At 40.2% G+C, this 26312-nt stretch overlaps 2 protein-coding genes across 8 annotated transcripts in view; one reads left to right on the plus strand and one right to left on the minus strand.

Moving 5' to 3' along the window:
- Positions 1-7737, plus strand: part of TOX (thymocyte selection associated high mobility group box) — a 296409-nt gene extending 288672 nt beyond the window's left edge. For all 5 annotated transcript variants that reach the window (XM_036071359.2, XM_036071356.2, XM_078072364.1 and 2 more), the window contains 2 exons: positions 6131-6282; positions 6734-7737. In XM_036071359.2, the coding sequence (XP_035927252.1) occupies positions 6131-6282; positions 6734-6770 (189 nt within the window). In that variant the 3' untranslated portion in view covers positions 6771-7737. The remainder of the gene's footprint in view (positions 1-6130; positions 6283-6733) is intronic.
- Positions 7738-7806: 69 nt separating this feature from the next.
- LOC118522376 (uncharacterized) lies at positions 7807-11494 on the minus strand. Of its 3 annotated transcripts, XM_036071365.2 has the most exons (3): positions 11334-11494; positions 9135-9452; positions 7807-8087 (listed from the first exon to the last, which is right to left on the minus strand). In XM_036071365.2, the coding sequence occupies exons 1-3, from the start codon at positions 11349-11351 to the stop codon at positions 8067-8069; spliced, it is 357 nt and encodes a 118-aa protein (XP_035927258.1). In that variant the 5' UTR covers positions 11352-11494; the 3' UTR covers positions 7807-8066. The 3 variants fall into 3 exon arrangements, 1 of the variants encoding a protein (XP_035927258.1); XR_013447892.1 differs by having other exon boundaries at positions 7807-9473; XR_013447891.1 differs by having other exon boundaries at positions 7807-9512.
- Positions 11495-26312: the final 14818 nt, after the last annotated feature.

Below are 26312 nucleotides of genomic sequence, written 5' to 3' on the forward strand. Positions count from 1 at the left end.
AGAGTTGGTCACTTAACCAACTGAGCCACCCAAGTGCCGACCACGTTTATTTTTATTATTATAATTGTAGACAAGATTTCTGAGAGCTGACAATAGCAAACCATAATATATTACTTTACCTTGTGTTTAATTTCAGAAAATTTGTAGTGCAGGAACTAGTATTATCTTCATTTTACAAGCAAAGAACTCAAGCTTGGCAGAGTTAAGTCATATGCCCATAAGGTTGGTGCTAGAATTTAAAACCCAGTTCTGTTCAGAAATCAGAGCCTGGATTATTAAATGCTAGCCCAGGGCCTCTCACACTTAATCATTCTTATAGACTATTACCAGTTTTGTATTAGAAAACCTGTGTCTCCCAAGAATTTGGAGGGTCTTTAAATCCTAGTTAGTTTTAAGATTAAAATGATTATAGAGAGCAAATGGACCGAAGTCTCTTTACTGAAGCCTTCCCTGGTCCCTAAGCCGAAGATTTTGATAAAGCTCTGATGTCTTATTATCCAGACTAGCTGTTGATTCACTAGGGAAGAAGACTGGGGAAAAGTCAACTTCTACCATCATACCTTGTCCACAGCAGTGTCTGTGACTAGCAAGTGACATTCATAGGGTCAGATTTCTGCTCTTTCTATCAGACATCACTCACAAGAAAAGGGACACTCTTGGGTGTCCTTGCATGTGAATGAACCAGTAGTGTTTGTGTAAAGAACGAAGAGTTTGAGGAACACAACCTTGCGTTGTTGGATTGACTCCAGCCTAAGGTGCTGCCCAGCTGAGGGCCCGTGTTCTGCTCACGATGCTCTAGCTCGGGTCTGTTTCTTCCCAGACAAGAGAATAGAGAAGGCACAGTCCCCTCTACCAAGTTGAGGGCTAGAGCTCTGTCTAGAGAGGACACTATTTTCTAACTTATCCGCTCAGAGATGGTTCCTTTTTCTACTTACACAAACACCTTGGATGAGCTAGCTGTGATCCTGAGGAGTTTTCAAACGTTTCAGAATTTCATAAGGCCACATGTGAAAACTCAAGAGATTTGTCTTTCTATAGAGAATCGGAACTGAATAGGAAAAAATAGAACAGATTACACTGGACACGTTATTCATCAATCTTTAAGTCAGTTCTATTAGTGTATCTCAAAAAGTGTTCTTACTGAGATGGTAGGACCTGATTTCAATTTACATTAATAATAGAAGACAAAATGGCATGAACCCCAAATGGAGAGCAAATAGCTAAAAGACTACAGTGACTAACATCACTTTTAACAATGCCTGGATCATGGTGGTTGAAGTAAAATAATTGTTGAATGGACAAATGAACAAACGAGCAACTAAAAATGAGTAACTTAAGTGTTTAAATATTAGAAGAAATTATAGGTTAGTTTGTAGAATCTCAATTCTTTGGAAGTTTTTTTTTAATTGCATTTATTCAAAAAAGATTAATTGAACCCCAAATGTGTGCCAGACACTGTCTAGGCTCTGGAAATTAAATGATAGGGGCGCCTGGGTGGTTCAGTTGGTTAAGCGTCTGCCTTTGGCTCAGGTCATGATCCCAAGGTCCTGGGATCAAGTCCCGCATGGGGCTCCCTGCTCAGCAGGGAGCCAGCTTCTCCTTCTCCCTCTGCCATTGCCCCTGCTTGTGCTGTCTGGCTCTCTCTGTCAAATAAATAAATAAAAACTTTAAAAATACAAAAAGAATTGGAATGATAAATGAGAACAGGTAATGAGGCCTCTGTCCCCATGTAGCTGACATCAGAGTTGAGGAGCAGTGGCGGTGTGGTGGTGGTAATAAGATAAACAGATAAATTAGTAAGATCCTGTGGGGGGTGGGCGTTGAACAGGAATTCAGACTGCAGAGTGTATGGAGAAATAGCAGAGCCTTCAGCTGGAATGGTTAAAGAAGGCCCTGTAGAGGGCTGGCACAGACACATGAAGTCTGAGAAGAGGAAGCAGCCTGTATGAATCAGAAGGTGTGTGTGTGGGGGGGCCCTGGGTGGCTCAGTCGGTTAAGCGTCTGCTTTCGACTCAGGTCATGACCCCAAGGCCCTGGAATCAAGCCCCACATCAGGTTCGCAGTTCAGCAGGGAGCCTGCTTCTCCCTCTCCCTCTTCTCGCTCCTGCTTTCTCTCTCATTTTCTCTCTCTCTCTCAAATAAATAAATAAAATAAAATAAATAAAATTCTTATTAAAAAAAAAAGGAGGTGGGCAGAGTAGGTGGGGAAAACCAGCAGAGGCCAGAAACAGGGAAAAGAGGCTCAAGGCTGGAAGGACCCATTTGGTGAGGAGCGTGGCTGGTCAGGGACCTGAGAAGGAGGCCAGTGGGAAGTATGGTGAATCAGGGGAGAACTATGGGGAGTGAGGTCAAGTCATGGGCAGGTCAGTGGAGTAGGATCCTCAGGTTAAGGGGACTGGCAACCCCAACAAGTTGATAATCCTAAAATCAGGTTCAAAAAGTCCGTCAGCCATGATGTCACTCAATTTATTAAAATCACAACAGTCTGTCAGGGACAAAGTTCAAGTTCTCAAAGTTGGTCTTTACCCCATGGCTGTAGAACCAGGTTGTGGGTGAAATTTGACCTGTCTGATGCACCATCCAAACCACCTTTATCTTGAAGATGTTTCCTTCCTGGGTGTGGGGGCCATGTTCACACACTCAAACATGAAAAAAAGAAAATGAGAGAAAGAGAAAGCAAGTTACTGGCTACCGTATTTTTAAAATAATCTCATATTTCAGTATTATGTTAGCTATTTTATTATCCTTCTGAAAAAATGAATATATCCTACAAAAATGATTGTATAGTCCACCAAGAATAATAGTTTCATTTTTTTCTAGAATAATATTTTATACACCAAACCCATGGAGCTACTTTTTTTTTTTAGTCCAGTTTTCTTCCCTTTTTTCTGCTCACTATATTGTCGAATGAGGTCATGAGAAAAAAAATCATTAATATCTGTCAACTTCCTTTATAACCTTAAGAAAAAATCTTTGTATGATATCACACAGACAGATTTTCAATTTCCTCGTGTAATAAACAGCTGCTTTAGGATTTGGTGTAATTTAAAGGTTTTAAAAAAATCACATTGAGATTGATGAATAAATCAGTTGTGAAGACAAAAACATTGATGCCTGTTGAAAATACCTCTCCAGACAGGCAGGAAATGAAATTAGTTCCCAGTAAAGTGTGGATATGAGGATCACTGTTTGGTTGTGCTATGGGCTTTTTAGGACTTGCTATGTGGCCCAACAAAAATGTTAGGGCTACAGAAATCTAATTAAAGAGCAAATGTCCCTTCTGACATCAAATCAATCTTTATCATGTTTTCTATTTTTATTTCAATCTGGCACCAGAAAATGAAATTTAAAATTCCAGGCATGCTACAAAACAGTTGGTGATTTTTCTCTTGAGCATTAAAATGCAAAATATTCAGCCTTGTTTAATTAGACCGCTAAGCAAACATGTTCCAAAAATGTATATCACCATTGTTGTTTCATATTTACATCAATAATAAAAATGTACTTAGCTCTAGGTTCAACCTCAGCACCTCTTTACTAGTGTTAGAAGAATATTGCATTTTCCAAATCGAGAGCAAGTAAAATAATGTTATTTAAGGCTTTACTTGTATTTTTCTTGATCCTTGGTTGCTTGGATGTTACTGATCTTCTTAAATTTAGGCAGTGAGGTTAGCTGAATTTTAAATCTTTGAACTTTGTCGATGACGGATCATTTTGGTTTTATACACTGAAGTTACCCATTTAATCTTAAACTAATAGCTCAAAGGTTAGTGTTCTCCTGACAGTCTCTCACCCGCCCTTCAGGAACCATTTTCACTGGATGGGAAAAAAAGCAATGGTGGTTTCTGTTGTTGATTGTGTAGGGTTGGGTGGAAGGGAGTTGGTTTGTTTTTATTTGTTTTTTGCTCTCTCATATGTTGTCATGCCTTCAACTAACTCAAGATATTTCCAACTACTCTTTTCTGACACTTGTTTACTTTTAGGTTATGTTTTGTCCATTGTGCAAAAATCCAATATGGAGAACTTCACATTAAGACGATAGGAAAGCCCCTGACATTTACATATTTATACAGCCCCATGTCTTCCCAACAGGAGTCTGTGTTAAGCTTTATTCACTGGAAGAGATGATTTATTGAGCCACTACTACAGATTAGGCCCTGAGAATATCCAGTAAGCAATGCAACACTCTGGTCTCCAGTCCTTGTGGCCAGAGCCCTTATGACAGGAGCAAAGTGGAAGTCAACACAAGGCTCCTCTCTCTAGGAGCTTTGTCCTGCTGTTTGCCCAGTATCACCCTAGACACTAAGGAAAGAAGTCAAGCAAGCTGGATGATAAGCCCCATAAAGACAATGCTATAAGATGGCTCATCACTTGAGCATCCAACTCTTGATCTCAGCTGGGGTCTTGATCTCAGAGTAATGAATTCGAACCCTACTTTGGGCTCTGCACTGGGTATGGAGCCTACTTAAGGAAAAAAAAAGAAAAGATAATATTATAAGACCATAATGGAATGAATACATTTCATCAAAGCCAGTGGGACTCCTTGTGTGACAGAGGTTTAGCATGGTCTCGACGAAGAAAGGAAATCAGCCTGGAAAGGACTAGAGAATCAAACATCCAGTTGAACCCTTACTTTTCACTTTGCTCTTTTGGAAAATGTTTATAGCTTGAGCTGCAGGTGTTGTCTATACAAACATACTTATTTTCCACAAACCAATTGTAAAATAAGGAAATATTTTATTCCTTTTAGTCTGTGTGAAGTCAAATAGCCAGGCTGGCTGAATTTTCTACTTTTCAGTGATGTGTTTCTAATCATTCAAAGGTTTGTCTTTCATCCACAGTTTTGGTGGGAATTAGTGTGGACATTGGCTTGCGGTCTTTATCACTGGAATGGAAAATAAGTTAATATCTTAAAGCCAAAATGGAGAATTGAAGACATTTGATAATAGGTACCTTTGAATGTTTACCCAAGGGATACTGAAACACGAATCAAAGTCTAAGGAAATATCCTTAGTTAAAAGTCAATCCTCCCATCATTCTGCTGAGTTAAAACAAAAACAGAAGCAAAAACAGCAAAAACTCAATATTATGCCTCCCAAAGCTCCCCGCAAGTAAATAGGGAATGGTTCATTTTTAAATCTCTTGATTTTTCTGTGGTTAAAAACCATGTATGAAATCCACAGCAGAAGGAGACAACCACGAGATTAATTAAGTTGCTTTTTTGGTCATTTCCAGCAAAGTTTGCTTATGCTGCTCTTGAATTCACCAGATAAGCTAAAAATAAATCTTAGTGTATAATGCTTTTTGTTTACCAGATATAACTATATACTTCAGAGATTCTGTCCTTGAATTTTTAATAGCTTTGCAAGGATTACAAGTCAACACTTCACCATACCAGTGTATTAGAGGACTCTTCCTGAAGTCTGATTATTATTTGCCAGTTAATAGACTTTTCAATTTAAAAATATTTGCTCTGTCTTACACTTTTCCTTCTCTGTGTTTTCTGGTGGCAAGTTGCTTTGAATCTCTTTCCTTATATTAGTCCAACAACTGTTAAAAAGCTTTGGTTGAAATTTTTTAGCTGAGAAAGAAGTACAAATAAAAGAAGAAGCAGATGGTCCCTTTGTGATTGAATGAAGAAAACGGGTTTCGAGAACAATATGTGAATAGGTGTAGTCTAATAAAACACTCAGCCACCTGCTGCCTGAATCCTTCAAAAAAGATTCTGTTGCATATTCTGGGGATTAACTATTAATGTATCCTTAGGTTTGATAGAAAACATAAACTGAGGGGTTAGGTCCTTTTCCCTTTGTTCTGATTGAGTTGGCTTCTCCATATTTTAAGTTGTTTCTCAATTCAGTTTATCTGCTCAAGAGTATGTAATTAAAGGTTTTCTCACACATGTTCAATGAAGGAAAGGTAAGAAGAATAGGGTCGTGGGCACGTCTTTTCTACCTTTGTTTTAAGTTTTCTGGGCCCTCGGGATACGTTTGCCCTTACAAAGGCACAAGATAGAAGGCAGGAGTGTGTTTGCAAACAATGGATAAATATTTAGGGGCTTTTCTTCCTTAAAAAAAAAAAAAAAAAGAGGCACTTTGATCCTTATTTGTGGATTTGCTTTCCCTTTCAGGGTTTTACTCTTCAACCCGACTATCAGACTATCATCAATCCTACATCCACAGCTGCACAAGTGGTAACCCAAGCAATGGAGTATGTGCGTTCTGGGTGCAGAAACCCTCCCGCCCAGCCGGTGGACTGGAATAACGACTACTGTAGTAGTGGGTAAGCGGCGGGTCATCGCCACCTGGTGGTGGACAGCTCTCATAGCATGCTTGGCGTGCCCGGCTCCCTGGGAGATGGAAAGATCCCGTCTTTTCTATCCTGCTAGTTCTAAAAGATCATCTGGAACGGTTCCATGTTCGGGAAAGCAGAAGACACCAATCCAGAAATTTTTAAGCAGTTCTAGTTCCAAGAATAAACAAATGCCTTTCGATCCCTGTTCGATGTACCTGGGCCCTTTCCCAGTGCACCGCTCCATCCCTCAAGCTAGAACAAATAGACAGACGCCCCCCGCGGTCACCTGTAGCACCAGTCTTGTAACAAGGCGTTGCTTTTTTGTTTTGTTTTGTTTTGTTTTTTGTTTTTTAATTTTTTATTGTTATGTTAATCACCATACATTACATCATTAGTTTTAGATGTAAAGGCGTTGTTTGTCTGTTTTCTCTTCACACAGGGGCATGCAGAGGGACAAAGCTCTGTACCTTACCTGAAAGTCGGAACACCTCTTCTTTCCACTGAGGAATTCAGGGAAGTCTTTTTCACCGGACTGCTTTGTACAGCCAAGGCAGTTCTCCATTTTATTAGAAAAATACAAGTTGCTAAGCACTTAGGACCATTTGAGCTTGTGGGTCACCCACTCTGGAAGAAATAGTCATGCTTCTTTATTATTTTTTTAATCCCTTATGGACATTGTTTTTCTTCTTCCCTGAAGGAAATTTGGACCATTCAGATTTTATGTTGGTTTTTTGCTGTGAAGTGCTGCGCGATAGTAACTGCCTTAGCAACTGTAGATGTCTCGGATAAAAGTCCTGGATTTTCCATTGGTTTTCATAATGGGTGTTTATATGAAACTACTAAAGACTTTTTAAATGGCTTGATGTAGCAATCATAGCAAGGTTTGTAAATAGCATCTATGTCACACTCTCCTAGAGTATAAAATGTGAATGTTTTTGTAGCTAAATTGTAATTTGAAACTGGCTCATTCCAGTTTATTGATTTCACAATAGGGGTTAAATTGGCAAACATTCATATTTTTACTTCATTTTTAAAACAACTAATAGTTCTATATTTTCAAAATATTTGAGAAAAAAAAAAACGTATTCCCAAATGATTTTAATTTAAAAACAAAATTGGCTTTGTCTCATTGACCAGACAAAAAGAAACGAGTGTTAAGGGAAGCGCAAACACATTTATTTTGTACTGCAGAAAAATTGCTTTTTTGTATCACTTTTTGTGTAATGGTTAGTAAATGTCATTTAAGTCCTTTTATGTATAAAACTGCCAAATGCTTACCTGGTATTTTATTAGATGCAGAAACAGATTGGAAACAGCTAAATTATAACCTTTACATATGGCTCTGTATTATTGTTTCTTCATACTGTGTCTGTATTTAATCTTTTTTTATGGAACCTGTTGCGCCTATTTATGAAATAATAAATATAGGTGTTTGTAAGTAAATTTGTTAGTATTTGAAAGAGGTTTCTTTGATGTTTTAACTTTTGCTGGCAAAAAAAAAAAAAATTCACGCTTGGTGTGAATACTTTATTATTTAGTTTTTACAGTGACATGAATAAAGCCAAACCTACTTTTCATTTAGCAGCAAATTAAAGTAACCAATCCTTTATTTCTACATTTCTTTGGCGGATGCAAACAAAAAACTGATACTTAAGAACTTTCTTCGTACAATATAACAGAGAATTGCCCTAAAAAGTCACACAAGCTCCAGGACTAAACAGATGGGTTCTCTATCTGAAAAGTGTTGCTTCTTGGTTCTCAGCTGGTTTTAGTCAATCCTGTAAACTCCCCTCCTCCAAAAAAAAAAAAGAAAAAAAAAACCATTGAAGTCGAATCAACTAAAATTCCTCAAGCTGCATGCTTTTCACAAAATCCAGAAAACATTTAGGAATTAAAGCAGAGGTGGGGTAGGATGGGAAAGCGTACTGTCAAGAATATGTCTCCAAATGAAAGGTGAGTAACCAGACAGCAAAAGGAAAAAAAAAAAAGGAAAGCATTCCAAATTTGAAAGCTATTGATAGAAATTGAGATTCTTGCTGTCTTTTGTGCCTCTACAAGCCACTTCTCTTTCCAGAATTCTGAAGTCTTCCAAGAGAATTCTGAGGGTATTAGAGATTTGCTAGGGAACCAAAAGCATTGAGAATCTGGCTGAAGGTTTGCAAAGCTTTTTATCAAAAAGAGCTAGCACATTACTCCCTTACAGGGGATTGCATAAAGAAAGCTAGTCTGGTTGGAAATCAAGAGGATGGCTGATGTCTCTTTCATGGAATGTGTGAAATAAACTTAGCAATTTAACTAAATACAAATAAATGCATTGTGTAATCCAGTCAGAATTAAAAAGACAAAAGGTATGCTTGCTTTGGAATGATTTTAGGCATTGTACAACCTTGAATCACTTGAGCATGTAATAACTAATAAATAATGCAGATCCAATGTGATTATTAAAATGACTGTAGCTGAGAGCTCTAATTTTCCTGTCTTGAAACTGTATAAGAACTCATGTGATTAAGTTCACAGTTTATTGTTTGTCTGTTTAGTATTTTAGAAATATACCAGCACTACTAATTACCTAATGTCTTTTATTTATTATATTATGATAAAGTAAAATTTTCACTTGCATTAAGTCTAAACTGAGGAGGTAATTACCGGGATGAGAACGACCAGCTTTGACTTTGACAGGCAGTTTGTACAGGGAAGTAGAATGTTGTTTACAGCTTTTCTAGAGCAGGTATGCAACCAGGGTAGAGAGAGTGTTAAAACTCGATACCAAAAAAAAGGGGGGGGAGGGTAAAAAAACAAATGTAAATAAAAGAAAATACATCGTAAATAAAAATTATTACCGTGCGTGACCGTATTCTATTTGGATGTCCATCAGTCTCTAAAGGACAGACCCAGTCAGATGACAAATCCCAAGTGAATTTTATGGCAGTAGTGATGAGGCACGGTAGGGATTCATGCCCGCCACAGCCACAGATGTTCTTTCTGGAAGCCCTCTCATCAACCTGAGCTCTAGGACTGTGAGGTGTTGCTTGAGGAAGCCGGCATCCGGCCTGGGCCACAGCAGCTTGGAGCTTGTGACTCGAAGGAACAGTGATGGTGGACACTGAGTTCCCCGCTGTGGCACTCCGCAGGATTCCCGGATCTCGGAAAAAGTCATTCTGGGAAATTCAGCAATAATGCTGAACATATAGTATCTTTACCAACATACCAAAGTCAAACTTAGAATCAATTAGAAAAGAAAAAAAAGAAAGTGTCCCAGTGGTTAGAGGAGGGTTGTGCCTGTAACATACACGAGAAAGAATAGTGCAAAATCCCAATTCCCAATCAAATGTGAAGGAGTGGACAACGGGAAATTGGTCAAGTAATGACTTCCATAATCAAATCAGTGAATGTAGCTAAGAACGAGAAAGTTGGTCTCTGTGACTGTTTTCACCTGTTGCCTTAAAGGAACAGAGCCCATCGGAAATGGGGCAGGAGTGGTCCACTGACAACCATGGCCTCCAGGGAACAATGTGTCCTGGCTTGAATTCATCACTAAGACATTTTCTTTCATTCATAAATTCAAAATTAAAAACAATAAACACATCAACACTCAGTTTCCTTTTTCCATGGACCTCTTCTTGCCTTTTGCAAAAGAGTTGCCGTACTCGTTTGAAAGGCAAATTGACTGAGTCATAGGAAATTGCCAATATTTGACCCATTTACCTACAAAAAACGGCAATTTCGTATGGTTCCACCCAATGTGTTTCGGAACCAGAGATGATGGGGTTTGGGCTATAACATTAGATACAATTTCACATAGAATTAGAATTAGAAGTTCTTTACAAAGTCCTAGGGGGAAATACTCAAAGAAGTAATCAGTTTTGTCGGTTTGCGAGGTACCTCACTTCAAATCAGTCACAGACAGCTACATTAAATTAAGAATATTTTGAATTACCAGATTCCAGTAAATCCCAAATAAACATCCTAACGTTTTTGTTACACACAGATGTTTTCTTAATGTTTATTTGTTGAGAGGGGATTTGAGCGTCACTTTCTCATTTCATTCATAACTCTCATTTTAAGGTAACAGTAGAAAAACAGAAATTCATCTCTTTTGCTGATGACTGAGCACTGAAATAGTGGCAAGGCAAGATACAGAATTCACATGATAAGTTTAACCCCCAAATGCTATTGCACTGAGTCACCTGATGGGGGAATTCATGAGTCGGTCACCCCACAGTACAAATTTCTCTTTGTTTTCCTTAAATAGAATAATCTCTTAACTTCCAGAGTGTCATAGCACATAGTAGCTGCACGATAAATGCAATGATATTTAGAAAGATAAGTGAAACATCACAGATTATCCTCAGCAGGAATTGTGTGATGTTTACTTGATGATTTAAAAGCTCTTTAAATATAGAAGGGAATTAGATACTGCAGACAAGCATTAGGAGTGATGAAGAATGCAAAATTTCCATTAAGAAATCTAAGCTTACAAAAAGATAACAAAGAATTTCAAAATGAGTTGTGCCTTTTGTTTTTTTGGTCTATGTTACTGAACAAGAGTTTCTAGTTGCAAAAGTAAAAGATAGAATACACACTAGTCACATCAAGAAAACAAGAAGCAAAGGAGAAAAAAAAGTGCTAGACAAGTAGGAGTGTTGAGTGCAGGAGAGAAATTTCAGGAGACAAGTGTATGGAATGCTAAATTAAAACATCGATGAACAGTATGCTGATTTTTTTTCTGATTGCCAAGTGCTAGTATGACTTGATGAAATAAATAAAAGATCATACTTCCTGGACTCTGCCTAAATTATGCCAGGCTAAGAAGAAATGGTCCTAGCTTCTAAGACTCCCAAAAGGAGATTTGGAACCAGGTGCCATCATGGAAAAGCCTTCCCTGACAGAAAAGTTTCCAAATCCGTACACAAGACTATTGCTTGGAGAAAGGGCACAGGGCTGCCGGGGGTGGGGGGCGGGGGGGGCCTCCTGACGTCACCAGTCACAAGGGAGGTAGGCCAGGAGGGAAGGAGACCTCCGAACCAACAGACACATACCTTGCAATACATGTGCATACGGAGACTTTAGACTTCGCTTTCTCATTTCTTAGTTAATATCTTGTCGTGTGTACCCAGAACCAGATTACACCGCCGAGGTAAGACGTAAAGATGAAGTTCTTGTTCTGGGACCTGGAGACAACAGAAGACAATGTCATGTTACATTTCTGCCCTGGTCACAGTTGAGCCTCATTAAAGGAGCCCACCAGCACGAATCCTGCGACTGTCAGGATTTCACATTGTATTAACAGCTTGCTAGCAAAGACATTTGAAAATGAAATTTCATTCACATGGACCTGAGGCCAGAAAAAAAAGGAATAGTGACCGAAAAATAAAATGGAAAGACTTATCATTCTACAGAAGAAAAAACAAACCCTTCTAAAGAGAGACTACAAACCAAACTACAGTATTTTAAAGGCTGCAACATCCCTGTTTGACAATTGTGTGTTTACAATAAGCCTAAGCATAATTGCTCTGATGGGCTGTCAGGGAAAAGATTAATTTGGCAAAGATTAGTATTGACTTGCTGTTTATTAAGGCTTTTAAACAGCTGTATCTGGCAGCATTCCTGTAAGTGCCTGTCATATCTGAAAATCAGCCTCACACCCTGGTGCTCGCCAACTGTTACTAAACAGTCTTCTACCACTTTGAATATCTTTCTCCAGGCCAAACAGCAAGAGCAAACTATTGCCAAATTAGCCCTTTTCTCCTCCTGTCACTTTTTTTTTTTTTTTGAGGTGGGGGTGGGGAGCTTCTGAATGCTGAAATGTCAGCTCGTGGCCGATGGCTTAGCTGATAAGAGGTGCCGGAAGTCAGTAGGTGGTTTGGGTGCTAGATGAATACATTCCCCACATAGAGAGTGGTAGTGCTGTTAGTCCCCTCACACAGACAACAAAACCACAGTTTGTAACTGTTACAAGGCAAAAGGTTTTAAAGACAGTTAGAAAGTGGCGATCAAAGGTTTGAAGCCATCAGATTTCCAAAACTGTTTTGTGTCCTCAGACCAGCACTTGCCCTATTGGCCGTAGCACTGGGAAGAGAGCCCCCGGTGGGATGCTGAGGGCAAGTTCAGGAGCGGCCATTCATCTTGCTCATAGGGACTGAGGTTTCTCCTAGCACTCAGAAAGAGGACAAGTCACTCGGTAAATCATGCACCTTGCATTTTGATTCAGTGGAAACCTGTAGAATAAGACAGGTTTGGATGTTTTGAAGTCTGTGAAAGAAAGGGCAGATGGAGTTTGGTCCTGGAGTAAGACCTAGTAGTTTCAAATCCAAGTGTGGTCATAAAGGCAATGGAAAGAATGGCATTCCAATGGAATTAAAACATGAAGCTATAAAGGCCCCAGTGTTAAGGGGAAAGTCACATCAGTCTTCCAACTGGACTGCTTTTTCGAGCATTAATCTCAACCTGTTTGAGTTGCATCAGCCTGGAATAAGTTGTCAGAGCAGATGCAAAAGGACAGTGTCATCTCATAACCCTCGCTGGCCCTTTCTGTTACTCTGTGTGCAGCAGCGGGGAGGGGAGGGGATTGGCCGACGGGCCAAGCTTTCTGGATGGGCATTCAAAGCAGGTGTTTGTCCATGTCTAACCTCCAAATACTATTATTTGGAAGTCCAGGCTATGGATGCAGGCTGATGCTTGACGTTCGGATTGGGATCACAACCCCGTGGAATTCGAAGCATAGACAAATGAGCCCTACTGCTCAGCCCTGACAGCAGGCCATTCCCCCACAGGCAACCAAGAATTCTGTTCCTGATTCTTTCCACACACCATGATGGTGGGTGAAAACTAGATGAGACGTAATACTAATTCAGCACTACCAATTAGACAAATGAAGTAACTCGCTATTGAGAGCAAACGGCAAGATATGTGTTTCACTGAGCTCCACTGAACCCCACGAGCGGGGCTCACGGCTGAGAGCTTTCATTCCTGGTCCTGTCGATGCCCAGGCTATGGACAAAGGAAAATCCAGAGTGCAGAATTTACTTAAAAATTAATCTGTGACCATAAGTCACGGAGTGTTCTAAATCCTAAAATAGCCCTAGACTCATGTGGTCATTTTCTAGGGCAAAAGCTATGGCTGGAGGAGGCTGCCCACTCTGAGAAATTAGGCCGAAGGTCGGATTGTGTAGAAATGCACCCTCTCAACTTGATTGGGTGGTAGATCTTACTCAAAAGGAGCAGCTCCATCACTCAAGTCAAAGCACGCCTGTTGCTAATTCAGTTAAATTCAGAGCATACAGTGGCAACCATCTATTCAAAAAAAATATATTAATATTATTTTTAATAGAATTCAAGAAAGGCCAGGGTAGAGTGGGGAGAATCGCTTTGGTGGATTCTTACCATGTTTTGCAGGAGAACATTTGGCAAGCCTTTTCTTCAGATCTTTATAGGTCTGGCTGCCTCCCACTGGCCTATAATTCTCTGATTATTCACAGGAGTAAACTGAGTAGAGGAGGGGAAGGAATAAACCGTTTTCAGGACTCACTGTGATGACACAAGCACCAAAGAGAACAATGGACGGAAGGAAGCTAGCCCCATGGCATGTGGTTAGTGGATAAGAGTCCTTCCAGAAACTTCACATTATTGGTGTGAGTTTCAAACACGCAGAAATCGTACTGTATGAAAGTAGTGTGTCCCAATACTCATCGTCGGGTCTATCTTTGATCTAGTTCTATCCAGTTTCCCAAGCCTAAGGAAACGGGCCAGAATTCATCCGTCCAGAAGCCATAACCAATTCTGGGGAGTATTTTGTATCTTGTTTTGTTTGTGTTTTTTTATCAAGGTAGACCCACAGAAACCTAAATCTGGTCTTGGTTAGAGTTTCATACAAGAAGAAAAGAAGAATGCTATATCTAAATGAAACTGCAATTTCCGGGTAGTATTACAAAATACACATATCTCCAAAACCATTCTAGCTGTTGAGTTGGGTCACTTTTAACACCTGGTTTCAAGATGTGGTTTCAGCAGACCAACATAACAGAAGTGACAGTCCTTTACAACTCTAAGGTCCCCTGGGGTAGCTCTAGATTGGGGTTTCTTCTCTCTCTCTCTCTCTCTCTCTCCCCCCTTCTCTCTCTTCTTACAGGGAAAGAATCTGCTACTTTATATAACCGATCAGTTTCTTGAAAACGATTCCGGCCTTGCGTTCCCAGAACATTCACCTTCAGCACATGGACAGCTGGGGGAGCCAGATTGCCTGCGTTGTCACTTTGCTGATCACTTTGTTAATTCTCAGATAAATGGAGAACGACTCCATTTTCTCTCCTCCCCTTCTCTCTAATGCAGAGCAATCAGAAGTCTCTGAGGACTTCTCTATATGACTTCCCATTTCACACCACAGATGGTTTAGATAAAAACTATTCGTTTCATTTATTCAAACAGCTTCATTTCACCAAAATGAGCATATTTTTAGCATTTGCCCAAGGTTTGTTTCCCCGTTTTTTGTAGATGTAAAGGAGTTTGGCTGACGTCTCAGACTTCAATCATCAACTTTCCTGCCCCACCGCCCTCCCCCGCACAGCTTTTGGAATGGAGTTGAGGAGTCCTCCAAGAGGCAATTTACTGTTTTAAAAGTGGTGTTACAGTGCATTTACAAATGTGATCTCGTCTCACAACCATTGAATGTTTGCTTTTTTCCAGAGGTTACTTGAGATCATTCCACTGGAGCACAGGTACTGTACATGTCTGCTTAACACGGGGATGCCAGCTCTCTATCTTGGTTGTATCTCGATGGCATTATTCTGGAGAATATTTTCATGTGGATCACACACCATACCAAAAAAAACAAAACAAAACAAAACAAAAACCCTCTTCGGAATACATACTCAAAGAGAGGACCTATAAATACACAAGTTCAAAAGTTAACACACTTTGGGTTCTTGCGCAGAAAGATGTAAACTGCTTGATGGATGTTACCTATGTTCAGTTCCTGGGCTCAGACAAGAATTTAAAAATTGTCTGTTGTTACTTTAGGATTAAAATGGCAGGTGGAGGCAGGCATCTGGGTGGCTCAGTCAGGTAAGCGTGTGACTCTTGATTTTGGCTCAGGTCATGATCTCAGGGTCCTGAGATTGAGCCCTGCGTCAGGCTCCATGCTCAGCAGAGAGTCTGCTTGAGATTCTCTCTCTCCCTCTCCCTCTGCCCCTTCCCACTGCACTTGCACTCTCTCTCTCTCTCTCTCTCTCTCTCTCAAATAAATAAATAAATAAATAAATCTTTAAAATAAGATAAAAAAATAAAATGGCAGGTGGAAATATATATATAATGTAATATGTAATGCATGATATGTGATATATGATATATTATATATAAATATATATCCATCTGCCATTTTATTTTATTTCATTTTTTCTTTAAAGATTTTATTTATTTATTTGAGAGACAGAGAGAGAGCATGAGCAGAGAGAGGGACAGAGGGAGAGGGAGAAGCAGACTCCCTGCCGAGCAGGGAGCCCGACTCAGGACTCGATCCCAGGACCTTGAGATCATGACCCAAGCCGAAGGCAGACACTTAACTGACTGAGCCACCCAGGCGCCCCTCAATCTGCCATTTTAATCCTGAAATAATAGCAGACACTTTGCTTAAATTCTTGTCTTAAAAGTATTATAGATTTATATATATAATAATCTACTCTGGTATATACAGATTATATAAATATAATCTATTCTATATATAGATTATGTATATAAAATAATCTACTCTAATATATATATGAATTATATACATAATAATCTTCTCTAGTATATATAGATTGTAAATATAATAATCTAGTATATATAGGTTATATATGTATATATACACTACTCTATATATGGATTATTATATATAATCTACTGTGGTATATGTAGGTTTTATATATATAATAATCCATTCTAGTATATATAGATTATATATAATAATCTACTCTAATGACTCATAACTAGAATTATACAGTGGTATGAAAACTAGACTAATTTCTTATAACATAGCTGGTGTAAACTAACCAACTTGGTTTCCAGCTCCAACTTCTCTCCCCTCCCCCCATCTCCCTTACCTCTTTGGGGATATTTCTGTTTTTCTCAGAGGGATCATGTGTGCCTGTGGGCTCAATGACCATGGATATGAAAATATTCCTTCCTCTTATTATTTCTCCTCTGTTTTTCAGAAACCCTCAAGGCTTCCCATTCCTTCAGAGACTTTAAAGGCACCAAATATCGATGTTTTATAGGATCAAGCCAGAACACGTCAGCATCCAGTCCTGGTTTTCTTGACCACTAGGTTTACAAGTAGCTCTTAATTGTTTTTTTAACCCATTTAGATATAAGCATAACCATCCACACCCAATGTGATGGACATGAAGCCACTCTCACTGGCAGCCTATAGTTGTAGACTACATGTCTACCTGCATGAATCTAAAGGTCATATAGAGGAACCATAAATTAAATCTGTATTTCTCAAATCTTAGGGTATTGAAGTAGATTCCCCGGTTCCACCGCCAGGTGACCTATTTAGTCAGTCTGAGCGGTGCTCTCGTGTCTGTATTTCTATGGCTCTTTCAAGATTTGATGCAGGTGTCCACAAACTCGTCATTCAATGGGACGTCAAGTCAATCTTGCCATCACCTTCGAAGACTTCGAGATTCTCCGCTACCAATGCTTAGGATTAACACTGACTTAAAGAATGAACTTCTGATAAGGAAAACACACTTAACTAAGATCTATCTAAATTATCTGATTAAATCTCTTAAACAGTCTTGCACAACAAGAAATCTAGGCGCCCCTCAACCTGGGCTGTGCAATGCTCAACAAGGCCATCTTGCCCATCATCCTGCGTGCAGGCATTCATCCTCGGCCTTATTGCCTCATTCAGCACAGTAGGAAGGAAGAAGAAGGAAGAGCAAAGAGGAAAGACGAAAAGGAGTCATGCCTTCAAAGACAAAATCTCACGAGCACATGATGATTCCCTAGACCAAGAGATAGAGCAAATCACCATCCCATGGTAGTCTTTTCCCAAAACCAATGAAGAAATCAAATTCCTTTTACAATCATGATCACCTTCTAAAGAGTCCAGGTCCTCTTAAAAGAGGGGTTTGTTTGGTTGAGTTTGTCCAGAAGGATGCCATGATGGAATGGCAAAAATGAACCAAGAACTGAATTTAGGTGCAGAGGCTAAAAAGAACTGAATTGCTCAACCAAAAAACAGAATGCAGATAATTTCGAGTGACTGAGAATATTTTACACAAAAAGGAGTGAGGGTGAGGAATTAAAAAGGAAGAAATATTGAAGCAAGTAACATGAGCCTAGGGGCTCTGGGAGAGATGAAGTGGCCAGTGGTGACTTTTAGGTATGTCCCCTAAGGAAACTCTCACACGGCATCGCATGTGATAGCTATGACTGAAAACAAGCTAAACGTTTACTAGTAAGAAAATGGATAAATTGCGGACTATTCATATAACGAAATACTATACAGCTACGAAGGAATGAGCCGGCACTACATGCATCGATGCTGAATAAAAGAAAAGCAAGTTAAAGAATGTCACTTACAGTTTGATATCAATTATGTACAGTTAAAAACATGTCATACAGTAAACTATACTGATTATGGTCACATATATAAGTAAAAGAAGTATAAAACCAGGCATGGGAATAATAGTTAATGAGAGCAGCTGTCTACTGGCAGAGAGAAAGGAACAAGATTATATTCTTATGTAATAATTATTATTAATTAATAACACTATATTATTAGCTACTTCTGCCTTATATTTTAAATACTGCAAAATTTGAATTTTCTCCTTTTTAATCCCAATACTCAGTAATTTAAGGACATTTAAATCCAGAAACATTAAGTCTAAAATAACCTGCATTTCAAGATTAAACACTTTGCTCTCCCCCAATTCCCTACCCCCACGAATGTCCCCCCCACAATTTCACGAAAACCTTCTATACACACAGGAATTCATAAGCATAATTTTTGTGGCTATCATAGAAAGGAGCTGGGTCCCACATCTGGGTCGACACAATGGGAAAGAGTGACAACTTGAATAAAGCGACAAGATAATCAAAAATCTCCCCATATGCAGCAGATGTAGGAGCCTGCAGTCTGAGGCATGCCTGGGGTGTGCACCCCACCCTTCCCTCCACTGCCCAAGAATCCTCAGAAACATGGAAGGAGCTTTAGATTTCCACAGGACATGGGAAGGGGGCGTTGAGCAGATCTGCCCAGGTCTTCAGAACAAGCAAGCTTCAGACAGTATACACATGTGCTGTTGACAGTAATGTCATTAACAATAAAGAGAGAGTCCTCAAATCTTTGGGCAAGCATCTAAATATGGCTTTAGTAATCAGAGCTTCCTTTTTTCTCTCTGTTTATTTCATTACAATATTGCATTTTCCTCCTCTTATATATTGTGGCTGGACTGAAGAAGAAAATGATAGGAAATTTTCCAGATTATTATTTTCTATCTCCAAAAAAGTTGTGCTTTGACTCTAGCATTTTAAGAAAGATAATCTGAAGCAGTCATATCAACACAAGTGAGTGTAAAGTCAAATCTTTGATACCAACCAAGGTGCCCTCTAGACATTCCCCATTCCTGAGTCTTACCCAAAGCCAAGGATGAGGCCAGAGAACAGGATGGTGGCAGAATGAAGTGACATACATGCATAAGGTGATAGGGTCCATCTGAGACATTATCTAGTAATTTGTTAGGAATGAGAGGCTTTACAGTTTGATTTTAAGGCCTATCAAAATGTCTCTTTTCAAAATGGCCTCATGATACTGGATGCAACCAAAGGCCACATCAGAATGAAGAGTACTCACATTTTCTGGAAGCCAGGAAAGATAGTGGGGGAAGGGGGAGGAAGAAGAGGGAGTGGGGGAGAAAGTCCTGAATGAATCACTGAACACAGAATATGGTAACAACTGGATTGAGCGGTGACTGAAATATTTCACATGGTCACAGGCCTGAGTAATTCCAATAAGAAATCTCCCAGAGATACTTTTCTGTTTCTACTTCAACCTTAACCTGAGGCTATTCAGTCTCTGCCCAATGAGTAATTCAGTGGATGAAGAGCAACAGCTAATTGATTTTTTTTTCTTTCCTTCCTTCCTTCCTTCCTTCCTTCCTTCTTTGCTTCCTTCCTTCCTTCTTCCCTCCCTCCCCCTCTTTCTTTCTTCTTTTTCTTTCTTTCTTTTCTTTCTTTCTTCCTTTCTTCCTTTTTCAATGCTTTTGATTCTTAAGTGAGTCATCTATTTGACAATTCTGTCTTCTACAGCACTATAGGAAAATGTTACTTGGAAACCCAAATGATATCAATTGTTTTTATGGAAGAGTGACATTTCTGTTCATTCCTGACCCTCAGCCAAGAGAGTTCCTAGCCTGCATTTGGGGAAGGTCTTCCTGGCTTGTGCCTTTTACTTTTGGTGTATTGGTTAGTTTTTAAATTGGGAGCTTTCTAATTCTCTAATTTAATGTTGTTAATAAAAAGTGAATGCTCAAAAGAGACTTTGTTGCTCTCACACACACAAAAGAGACACCAATTTCTCTCTCTTTGTCTTTCTCACTCCAGTATGTAAAAATCACTTAGAAAAATAAATCTCTTTTTCTCCGTCAACCTTGTAATGAAGAAACTATCGAAAAGCATGATTTTAAGATTTTTTTTTAATTAATGTCACTTGAAGACTGCTGAAATTATTTCAAACTAAATTCTAACCAGAAAGTGTCTTGTTTATACCATTAATGGGAGATGGGGGAATGCCATCTTTAATAAAAACAGAAATCGATGCTTACTGCAAAAACGAGCCTAATCTCTTTTAGATGATGTCTAAGGGAAGGTGTCAAAATTCTTACTATGAATAGATTTCTGGATGTTGAGCCAATCAGTTAGTTGTTTCAAAATATGAGTTATATTAAACTAATATTACAGAATTTCTTTTTCTGAAGGCATTCTCCATTATTGGTCTTATAACTATCAAATCAAAGAGGTTTGATAATACTTGGGGTTATGTGAGGGTGGGGAATTTTTGAGATGTTTATCTCTGGCTTGTAGTGTTATGATCTATCTTTCCCTGGGGCAGCCCAGTGCAGGCCACAGCTGATGCTAACGCATTTCTCACTATTCAGACACTCTCCAAATGCAAGCCTCACACCTGAGCCACCATCAGAAGAGTGGCAACAGCTTTGTACCGGAAATGTAATATGGGTCCTTCTCACTGGGAGCTGTATTCAAGGTGCCATTTCCTGGGAAAATACCAAGTATCTCATTGGGCACAGGGTTGAAGATAACTTTCAGAACCTGAAGTACAGAGACAGTCTAGCTCAGTTATAAAAATCAGCACAGGCCCAAAGGTCCTGAGTTTGAAAAAGAATGCGAGAGGGCATCATCAACCTAGTAAAAAGTTACATCTCTCTGCCTGACATCACTGCTCCTTTGGGGTCTGATTTTTGTGATCCTATGTGTTTGAGAAAAAATTCTTACTGAGAAATGGAGTAGCGGCCGTGTCGTGGAAGAAGATGGAAGACCACCGGCAGAGCCAAGGACACTGCTCAGTGCAGAAGGGGCTGCTCCAGATTGTATAGGCCCCATGAATTTGACAAGCTATAACTTCCTAAGCCCATGAGACTTGGTGTCAAGTGAGCTGGACTCAAAAGCCAGATGACCTGTCATCTGAATTAAGAAACTTGCATGAACAAAAGGGAGGTACTTCTAACAATTATGGTGGAACAATGAAGTAAGCAGGGCCATGTTGAGAACACTGGTACACATGAGCATCCTGCCTCTAAGCCACACACACCTTGGGCCAGTCAGTGTGCCCCATAGAGCCTCTGTTTCCTCGTCCAGAAGATCAGGTTGAAAGAATTCCAACATCTCAGGGCTTGATAGCAAGCACTACCCAGACGGAAGGCGCTGCATGTGTAGACTATATTTGGAAATGTGTCACTCAATAGCAGGATATAGCCAATGTTGGAGCAGTTTGCAGACTGCCCGTTTTTACCTCCCAGAACAACACCACAGCCCTCTAGAACTTGGCAGTCCTCCGTGGCCAATGCCTCAGAGCCAAGACTCCTCAGCGCGGAGTGTGTTTCTCTGGTCTAAGAACGCATTTCCCTGTCCAAGCTCCACAGAGTGGTCACAAACTACTCTTAGATGAAAAATGCTTTTTTTGTCATCCTATGGCCACAAATACTCAGGCAGCCGGAGGCTCAGAGTTCTGTGGTCCTTAAGGCCACACCCAGACCTGGCAGCAGAGTTTAAACCAGACACATTTTGGGGTACCTGGGTGGTTCAGTTGGTTAAGTGTCTGCCTTCGGCTCAGGTCATGATCCTGGGGTCCTGGGATGGAGCCCTGCATCGGGTTTCCTGCTCAGCGGGGAGACTGCTTCTCCCTCTGCTGCTCCCCCTGCTTGTGCTCTCTCCCTCTTTCTCTCTCTCACTCTCTCTCACTTTCTCTCTCAAATAAATTTTTAAAAATTTTTAAATTAGACACATTTTTTAAAAGCTCATTCTCGAAGCACTTCCCCTCTCCAGCCTTTATCTGCCTCTGTACACCCAGAAAGACTCATAAAGTCCTGAGCATACCAGCATGGCACACCAGGTTATATATATGTATATATGTATATATATATATATATTTAGATTAAGTTATATCTAGGTTATATATATATATAGAGAGAGAGAGAGAGGGAGGGAGGGAGAGAGATATCATGTAATATAGCAATAAACATAGATATAGGATGGGTATATACATACATATACACTATATAATATACTATTTATAAGTGTATTATATATATAAAATATATATACACCCTACCCAGAGGAACTCTAATCTCAGAACTAAGCAAATACGTCAAAAGGAAACAGTCTCAAGGGAAGGATGCACCATGCAGATGCCATGGCATGCTACCTGGATCTCTCGCCTCACCATGGAGGCACTCATTCTCTAGCTGCGGAGAGTGTGAGCTACTGGACTGTCAGCCGAGGTCCTTTCTGGGAATTGCTCTCAGCCCAAGAAAGCTGCCTTGCCCAAGTTCAGGCCCCTTCTCCAGGGGCCACACCCATCCAGTGGCTGGCACACATAGTTGCCTCAAGCCAGGACGATGCTGAAGGACCATCCCAGCCCCACAGCTCCCACATAGTCAGGACGAGCGGCAGCCTTTTGGGTGACTGTGCCGCAGTCCTCCCTCTGCCCACCTTCCTTCCCTCATCCTCTGCAGGTGTTGATTCCCCCCACCCCCAGCACTCCCCAACCATTTTCTTGCCCACAGAGCTCTGTTCCTGGGGGCTGTTTCCTAGGAAACCCAACCTAAGACAAGGCACTGTTCCTCTTTTTGGTTTCTTGAAAGAAAGAGGAAGAACTAATAGATAAAAAGAAGCTCTGCTAAAGGTATTCCCTGAGACCTGCAAAGGTCTCAGGAGTGAGCTGGTGAGAGAGAAACGTTGCCTCCAACCTTCAGCCAGGCGAGGCCCAGAGAAGACACAAGGACAACCAGCCCACCAGGTAAGGGCTTGTATCTGAATGGCTTTAGCCTACCACAAGCACTGAGTCAGGTAGCTGTTCTTTTAATGAAGATATCTTTAAAGCCTGGTTTTACATATATATATAATATAAATTTATACAAAATATAAAATTTTATATATTTATATAAAATCCCATTTTTATATATTATATTTATATAAAATACTTTATATATATATACTTATATGTAAGTATATATGTGTGTGTGTATATATATATATATGTGTGTGTGTGTGTATATATGGCCATATTCTTAAAAAAAATGCCTATCAATCCAATTATCTGACCTGGCATTAATCAAGTCTGGGAACACCCTATCCAGTTATCATCCGCTTGCTCATTGGGGGAAACCTATCTGACCTGAAGATAGTTCCAAGAAGGCAAGGCCCCTCTCTGGAAGTCTAATAGGCAAATAGGAAGATTCCAATGTATTTTGATAAGGCAAAGATCAGAGGACAATTCTGTATTCCTAGAATCTAATTCCCGATGCACCTCTCCACTGAAGAGTTTCCTGCTGGCTCATTTCTTTGGCTGAGCACTGTTGGGAAGGAAAATCCCTCTCATATTTGACCTTTCGTCTTTCGGCCCAGATCCGTGTAAAGAATCTGGCTGGAGGGCTTTCCCTCAGGCTCCTGATGGGACAAAAGTTTTACAGTTTGACAATGGGAATTCTCTAAAGCTAATCAGTCAGAAAGGTGGGCCCCTGGACAAGTCAAAAAGTGCCCTTCAAGACGGAGTTTTTTATCATCTGCAAAGCCCTGTGAGCTCAAGGGCAGAGAGACACTAAGGAATAATAGATCCTGAGTCCACTTTTGAAATTGCTATACGCACATAAATCCTTCCTTTAAATTATGAACCATAATACATTAGTAGTGAAATTGAAACTAGGTGAATGAAATGCAAGGAACCAGAAATTATGTACAATTTGCTACACAGGATTCTGGTCTATCTTGAATACCTGAAGGGACTATGAACAAGAGCTAAACAGGTGAGGCGTTAGCATCGTCCCCACGATCTTGTCTTGGGCAGATGTCAAACCCTCCCTCACACTCACAGACTGTGGAACTCAGCAATGAGCTGCCAAACCACATGTATTCCAGGGGGACCACCTTATCCTCTCCCTAGCTCTTCAGCCTGGCTCACGATTTCTAGCTACCCTCCAAGAGTAGGTTAGGAATTGAAGTAATTTGCTCCTCCGGTACTTAATCTTTCATTCGATTAGTGGCATAAACACAAACTAACCTCTAAGAGAAGCAAAATGGGGGCCTCTCCCCTGCATGGTATTACATCTCCCCGAATCCATTGCTTTTATGTACCTGATGGAATTCATAATTTAGAGAAGTGTTCGGGAACGGCTCTTAGAAGTGAGGTGCCGAAGAAATCTGAGCGGAGAAATCAAAATGGCCACTCACAGCAAGGCTCTACTTTGTGTGTGGCCTTCTTGCTCCACATACATACCCTGTTTCCTAAATTTTCTCACACCACAGATGGGGATCTTGAGTCCCAAACTATCGGGAAGACAGTTGAAGGGACACATAGTTTTTGAGAAACAGATTCAACAAAATGGCCCAGAAGCTCTTGAGTAGCCTCAGCCATTAGAGCTGCTGGACTTTGCTTCCTCTCCACCCTGAGTCAAGGGGACCCATCCTCAAACAGGGTTCTATCATCAGAAATCAGGTGGATTCTTGGGATGCCCATCAGGAATAGAAAGTTATAATCAGGTTCCACCTGGCCTGACAAGCCAATGGAAACAGGGAGAATGTTCCATTCAGAGGGGTCAATGCAGCCGCAACCAGGTGCACCCATCCGGTCTGGGATGGAACAATTCCTAGAATACCAACCAAAGGAAAATGGGTTTACATTCTCATCTGCCTTTGTTTATCATAAAGTTTTCTATTTCCATAATAATTTGAACTTTTCCAGAGCATTCCCATGTATGATTCCATTTCACTGTAAGACAAACAGCACCATGACAACAAGCATAAGCCAAAATACCCTTCTGTGCACAGCTGAGGAAGAGTCCCTGGTGACCTTGGGATGCTTATGGCCACTAAACAGCCAGACCACAGTGCCTGACCATGATGTCACCTAACAGATCAACACTGCTCCATCTCCCAGCAGTGTCTAGGTACAGGCAGCTCATTTTCAGATGCCTTTTTAATGTTATAGGCCAGATTTTTCTCCTACTTTGAAGGATTGTCAGGGTTCTAGTTGAAAGTCTCTAGAGTTTTGTTGGACATCGCTTTCATCTTGCTGTTCGCCTTTCATTTAAACCCTGGTCTCAAAGATAAACCAAAAATGGGGAGGTTAGAGGGAGTTAGGAAACAAAAATTTTTAAAGAATCATGTGAATTTCTCCTGGTCACTCTCCTGACCTTCTGTGGACTTGGGAAGCATCCCATTGCAAACAGAACTGATTTTTTTTTTTTCAGTCACTTGACAAGTGGACACCATTTTACAAAGCCCAGAAAGGAAATGCCTAAAGATTTGTTCACATTGGCTTTGCATTCCAGTCAGAGTTTCTCAATCCATTGTGCCACGAGGCCCAGAGAGTAGCTCATAAAAGATGGGCTGTGGCTTCATAATATAACCAGTGCTGATCTCTTTGAAAAGGTGAAGTAAAAAAGTCGGTGCCATCAAGGAAAACAAAATTGATGGAAGAGGGATTTGAAAGGCATGGAAGCTCTATTTTGGAGGGTAGTCTTTGTACGATGCTATTACCTTCAGCAGCCAGACTTTCAACCATGCTGACTGATCACATTAGAAGGACTCCATCCCATATTCTGAAAAGGACTGTTTTGTTGTGTTGTGTGTTGTTTTTTTTTTGCAATCTCTGATCATCATAAATTATGCAGCTTACAAGTAACCTCTAATTTGTCTTTTATTTTATCATATGACTTAGAGTCAAGGTGATATTTTGATCCCCATACACTCACAATTTTAGCTTAACAAATACAAAGAAAGAGAGGAAAGAAGAAATGAGAACAGGGGGTGACAGTTTCTTTATGCATAGCATATTTACTATGCCAGACAGGAGCTGTGCGCCTCAGGATTCTGATTCAAATCACAGAAGCTGTGGTAGGTAATCATGAGATATGGGAAGAAGCCCCATCCTAAGTCATAACCTGTCATCACAGAGGGAGTCAGAGAGGAAAATATGAGAGTTGATATTCCTTAGGGAACCTGAGCATGTCATTTCAGGAACAGGGAAAAACCGAAGCTTCTCTGCCTTTCTTTGTCCTTCATAAACCAGGGAAAATGATAGGTTTCTGAAGCTGATGAAGATCTGTCTATATGGCTCTTGGTATGTTGAGTGCAACAAGATTCTGGTTGCTCCACAGATCACCACTGTCTCAGAGCTGCCTAAAATGTATGGCTGGAATTTAGAGGTGGGAAAAGGAAAATCCCAGAAGGAGGTAGTTTCGTGTCTTCATGGTGAAAGCTCAAGTGCTGTTCAGCTCCATGGGGTCACATAAAATACG

The sequence above is a fragment of the Halichoerus grypus genome, chromosome 5, assembly GCF_964656455.1.
Source record: "Halichoerus grypus chromosome 5, mHalGry1.hap1.1, whole genome shotgun sequence".
Taxonomy (NCBI): domain Eukaryota; kingdom Metazoa; phylum Chordata; class Mammalia; order Carnivora; family Phocidae; genus Halichoerus; species Halichoerus grypus.

Coding starts and splice junctions, on each gene's coding strand:
- LOC118522376 (XM_036071365.2), bottom strand. Junction 8,088..9,134: donor ATAGAATACGGTCACGCACG/GTAATAATTTTT, acceptor TTTTTTTTGGAG/GAGGGGAGTTTACAGGATTG.